This window comes from Platalea leucorodia, assembly GCF_965183815.1.
Source record: "Platalea leucorodia genome assembly, chromosome: 6".
Lineage (NCBI taxonomy): Eukaryota > Metazoa > Chordata > Aves > Pelecaniformes > Threskiornithidae > Platalea > Platalea leucorodia.
In genome coordinates, this window is record NC_138828.1 from 53,329,079 (window position 1) to 53,335,092 (window position 6,014).

At 40.4% G+C, this 6,014-nt stretch overlaps 1 protein-coding gene across 3 annotated transcripts in view; it reads left to right on the plus strand.

The window, feature by feature from the left end:
• Window positions 1–2,718, plus strand: part of MTUS1 (microtubule associated scaffold protein 1) — a gene marked incomplete at its 5' end in the record, with an annotated part of 93,407 nt that extends 90,689 nt beyond the window's left edge. For all 3 annotated transcript variants that reach the window (XM_082316154.1, XM_082316153.1, XM_082316155.1), the window contains one exon: window positions 497–2,718. In XM_082316154.1, the coding sequence (XP_082172280.1) occupies window positions 497–713 (217 nt within the window). In that variant the 3' untranslated portion in view covers window positions 714–2,718. The remainder of the gene's footprint in view (window positions 1–496) is intronic.
• Between the last annotated feature and the right edge of the window lie 3,296 nt (window positions 2,719–6,014).

Sequence of the window (6,014 nt, forward strand, 5' to 3'; positions counted from 1 at the left end):
TTATAACCACTTCAGTTGAGTGATTTGTCCCCAATTTAGATCAGTGAAAAGACCAGTGTGTTTTATTTAGCAATAATAGCGGTATTTAACATGAATAAAATGGGTCTGAGGTTCTCCCAACGTCAACTATTGCTTAAACGGATGGGCAAACTCTTCCAGTTTGAAGGAAACTAAAGAAATGCAGCTTCTGCGTAGAGCTGAGCCTGCAACAAGACCCAAAGGCTCCAGCACGGCCATTTAAAAGCATCTGTCGTTGTAAGTAAGACAAGGCTCGCTTTCCAGATGCTTTTTCTGGTCTTTAGGAACGTTTCTTATTGGGGCTTTCTCCTGCTTTCTGCAAACTACCAGTTTAAATCCAGCAAGGGTGAGAACAGGCCAGATCCTCATTTTAAGGAAGTAATTTAGTCATAAGCCAAGCAGGGGTTCATGCAATTAAGTTCAATGCTGTAGCCTCCAACTTGGGTTTTGTGTTCTGATGTAAATCTTGCGTTTGCAGGCAACTTTCTACGGAGCAAGCTGTTTTACAGGAGTCACTGGAGAAGGAATCAAAAGTGAACAAACGCCTGTCCATGGAAAACGAAGAACTTCTGTGGAAGTTGCACAATGGCGACCTATGCAGCCCAAGAAAACTGTCTCCCAGTTCTCCATCCATGCCTCTTCAGTCCCCACGACATTCTGGTAATTTCTCTAGTCCTACGGTATCACCGAGATGACATCTCTTGAGAGAAAGAGGGGATTGCATTTCATTTGTGATCTGCAGAACCGATCCTAACTTTAATCACAGGAGCAAGAGCTATATTAGCTATGACGACTAAACATAACTGGAAACTATTTGGTGCAAAAATGGCGATACGAGACTGAGAATACGGGAGTAAGGCACCCCTGTTGCTCCTCCCAAAAAGACTTGTTAATGACCTCTGCGGACATTGTTGCACAAAGCACTTACAGAGCAAGGAAAGACTTGTTCATTGCCTTTTCACCTAACTATAAGAAAAAGCTCAGGGGCTTAGAGATAAAGATCACAACCTTTATAATATGTTCCTTATCACAGACACTTTTTTTAAGGCTGTGTGCGTGTGTGTGCGTGTGCTGTGGATGGAATGGATGTAACACACTGTGCGTGTGTCTAATGCTGCCTTCTTTGCTGTGTACATAATAAAGGATAAAAGCTGAAGACTATACATTGACATGTACTTCCTTGATGACGGTGTCAGTATGCATGCTTTTAGCAGAGTACCCTCCCCGGGGGCTGAGGAGAAACTGCCACTAGTACTATAGGTTAGTTTCCTTCATCCTTCTGGCTTCAGTTCAGTAAAAAAAGGGCATGAAAAGCTTTGTCAACTGACTCATCAGTGTCTTGGCTGACCTGAGTATGCAACTTTGAATTTATTTTAAAAACAAACTGAATTGCAGCCAGATTTTGCATGGATTCTTGGTTTAATATCTGTGCACAACTCTGCCATTTATGAGGAGACGTTTTTTTGCAGGATATGGTGGATTTTGGCTTTCAAGTCAACAGGGTCATAGTCAGAACCACAGTAGCCCTCAAGGTCAGAAATTATTAGTTGAATTGCAGGTTTAGAAGCCTAGATCTATCATCTTACCTGCTGAAAAGGAATTAGTTATTTCCCCAAAACAGCATGTCCGTTGCTGAGGCCGTCTGCTGAGGACAAACTAGATGCAGATTTGAAAGCCAAAGAGAAAAATGCAATAATTGTCATCGGGTGCATTCTTAACTCGGTTCTCAAGAATCATCTGAAGTAATTTGTGAATTCCAATGTATCTGGTGACACACTTTGCCTTTTTAAGCATTAGCATTTGTATTAACATTCTTCAGGGCTGGCTGAGTTCCCCTGAGGAAGAGGAGGAAGGTGGTAGCACATATTTATCTTGTATTTGTGCCATACCTCCCCCCTTAGACTGCAGGATATCGGTGTTTTGCCAGTTCATTTGGCAGAAGATCCTGTACCAGAGATTCTGTAGAGCAGGGGAAAAAAAATTGTCCCGGAGGCTGAGGGTGTTGGCATTTCTGGAAATGTGATATGCTGAGCTTCAGCAAGGTAATGGGGTAGCCTTGCTCCACCCTTGGTCAGACCTGTTTAAGGTGTCTACATTGGACCTAGGAAACACAGGTCCAACTTCAGATTGGTATTACAAAACACTCTCTATGCTTGCCATAGCTCGGGTTTTACAGTCCCGCTTGCAGGAGCGCTGTTACAGTACTGTTCAGCTCGTGCTGGTAGCTAGCTGCGCAGGGAACTCTTACGGGAAAGTGTAGCTGCTGAGTTTCCCTCTATCTTTCAGTAGGGGATGGAAAGTGTTCAGGGGACTCACCTGGAGAACCACTTGAAACCGTTTTACCCAAGACTCGAAAAATCTTGGCTAGTAATGAGGAACAGGGACATATAAACAAGACTGTTAACAGTGCTCTCGTACAGTAAGTAAACTTGTAATATACTTAAGCTTGTGATTGACTGTTTCATCATTAAATTTACTTAATTTTCCATAACATACAAGTTAAGGGTGCCATTTCTATGGAACATCGTGCTCTCTTTTAATCCTCTTTAGGGCACTGTACATACCACTTGTTAGTGGTGTCAGTACTTCAAATGTTTTCTAGGGGTTTCAAATTTAACTATGAAAATCCTCTGTGGCTAAAACTTGGCATAAAGTATATCTTGGAACATTCTTCTTTTCTATGGTCAAAGAGATTTGATCACATGTATTTGAGCTGAATGCTTAAAAAATAAATTTTTTTGTACTGATTGAAGAGTTTTTCTCCTGCTTGTATTAGTCAAATGATCCTTAATCTAAGGAGGAACTTTCCTCCAAATACTAAAAACTGCGCTTGGTACCTGCTCAGCACAGCAGAACGGCGATAGTGAAGGTTTGCTGCACAAATTATTAATGTTCGGCTAACGCTTAGAAAACTTGAACTCTACCCTTGCTGCTCCAATGTAGGGAGAAGTTACACAGAGCTTGCTTGGCATTATTAGCGGTTCAGTTTGAGTTGGCTGTTTAAAACAAAAAAAGAGAATAGAGATAAGATGACAGAATTAAGTAATAGTAAAATACTTGAGTACAGTTGGCTTAATATAGGGACCCAGTGTGCATATGCCTGGTAAAGGCATCCCACAGGACTCATCTTATTAAAATGATTTATAACTCAACTTATTCGGGAAATTTTTTGTGTGAGAAAAGCCACATAGAGTTTATCAATCGAACAGCTCACGTCACAAGAACAGTTGCTAGCCACTGGTAAGAACTTTATCTTAGTTGCAATGTTAGTGCCTCAAATAAAACATGCAAGAAGAGCACATACAAATGTTTGAAGATCAGATATGGCGTACCCCTTCGTGTAACAGAGAAGGGAAAAGCTTTTCCAGGCTACTGGTACAAAAAAAAGTAAGTAAGTACAGTATAGTAAAGAATACAAAGACTGTTAATTTGTCGATGGTTTCCCTCTGCAATACAGGAGACTCCTCACCTCTAAACTTCTTGCAAGTAGAATCTTTAATGCTCTTATGAAGGAATTTAGAATCCTTGTATATAGAAATCAGACTACAGAAATACCTGTTTAGTGTTTGTCCTTTTGGTCTGAAAGAATTAAATAATTCTGTTCATCTGTAAGTACTGTTTCAATATTTTTCTCTGAGTACTAATAATTCAAGCTTTAACTTAAATACCATGTGTTAGCAAAGGCTTTGTTCGATCCACTAACTTTTACATGGTTTTTTGGTTATTTCTTTAGCATAAAGTTTCCTCCAGGAAAAGCTAGAAACCTGCTCACCATAAATATAGGCCAAAGGTCTAGTGCTAGTCAAGCAATTAAAACAAGTGATTTGCTTCAGCTACTCACCCTTAACTAGTGGTTCCAACTCTAATGATAAGTTTCCAAGGAAGTTACAGTGACACTTGTATCTGTACCAAATAGCTTGCTGCCATTCAGACTACTCATAACATGGGTCACCTCCCTTCAATACTCTTCTCTAAAGGGCTTTGTAGGAGTTGCACTGTTTGCTGTAAAATCTGAGGTGAATCATTTCCTTATGCGAACTGAAGACTTGAAGTTTCTCATTACAAACACCAAAGCCACTTGCATGTAAACTGCAGGAAATTCCTTCTAGACAGTAAGTAAGTAACCACTGATCTTTAAAACTGTAGTTGCCTGCCAGCCAGGAAATCAGTTAGGGCTGAGCTGGAGTTGAAAAGGTCATCAGAAAGTTGGAATAATCATTGAACCCTTAGGAAACAAATGCCTTCTGTCTGCTGCTGCTGCCTTGCCTCAGCAGAGCGGTGACTGAGGTATGGAAATACCAATCCTGGCAGGTTTAGGCACGTGACTGGGCCAAGTCACTTAAATTTCATTTCCTGGCCTTCATTCTCTTACCCTGGGTCACTGGTCATTGATGGGGAAATCTGTGATTGCATCAATGTAACAAGAATCAGGCCTGCCCAGGAGTGCAGGCTATTTTTATTTTTTTTTTGGTAGCTCCCTTGTTTCCAGAGGCCACCAGTATTACAGGCAGCTGGGGAGCGTGCTCCATGAAGCATATTTCATGCGACATGCATAGAGCCAGTTCAGTCTTTACCATGGATATTTATCATACCCATTACATTGTTTTAGGCTCCTGCATGCTGAAGAAAAAGCTTCCAGCAACCTTGTTTAATGTTTTCATTAGCTACACTAATAATCAGGTTAATGACATTATTGAGAAGCTGCCATTTTTACATCCGTACTTACGAGATAGCACTGCTCAAAACGGTACCGTAGGCGTCTGCTCAAGGGTTTGAAGTGCCTGGGGCAAAGGGCTTACCTCCGGCCTTGGCCAGAAGAAAGCTTTACGAATTGCAGTCAAGCGCAGGCTGAGGCACATTGAAGCGCGCAAGCAAGATTCCGGGCCTGGTTCCTGGGTTGGTTCCTCGTGTGCTCGGGATAAACTGTTTTTCACATGCCTTATAATTAAGATGGCTTCATTAAGACCTTTTTGTCACACAATTACACTACTGACTAGATTTGCGTTGGAAGTTCTAGCTTACATGGATTCTGTGCTTGAGGCTAGGAAGAAAAAACATTGCCAAAGCATCCAAGGCCACTGTTAGCAAGTTCTTACCTTCTCTCTGGGCGGTCTCTTTCCTTCCACCGGTAACTAAACCCAGGGTAAGAGAAGCAGTTGCTTATTTATCCAGATATAGTTCCGCATAAATGAAACCTCTTTCCTTTTCTCCTAAGTAAATTAATACAATCGAGCTGAACTTGTTATTAACCTCAGAAGAGATTCTGCTGTATAACTGAACATTAGAATAATGTTACATTTGGGTTGTCGTCTTCTGTAAATGATATTATATAAATAAATGCTAGTTTTACCTTTAGCAAACATCATTTGCTACATAATTTAGCAAACGTAACACCATACATCTATTGAGGAGTGAACTCTAAGTAAGCTACGTATTATTTGGTGGTAAGAATGCAACAGCATAAGGAATATGCAACCACTTACAAGTCTCTGGAGATACCCTCTAGCACCTTAATATATATATATTTAGTATTAATCTTCCCCAGGAGTGAGAATATTTGTGTGTTTGTGTCTTTATACACATATGAAATGAACACACACATTTATGTTTTCATAATGTTCAGAAATTTAATTATTCTTGCAAAATAAACATTTGTTATTGGCTAATTCTGTAACAAGCTTTTTTTTTTTTTTTTAGTTTTGTCTTTGTTTAAAACATGTACAGTACTCTAAACTTGAAAATTGCACAGCACCAGTAAAGACACACCTGCTTGGTGGATTTTTGAAGATATTAAATATCCTCTCAGTTCTCACATACACAAAAAAGGCACAAACCATACAGCGGGTTAACCTTATGGAAGGGTTTGAGGAAAAAGACCGTACGCAAAAGAAAGCCCAAGAGCTTTAATGCTTCATAGTAGTTTTATAAACTCACAACTGACTACTGCTGGGCACAGGGAGCTCTGGTTTGGCCTGTCAAGCTAGGGAGTATGGAAT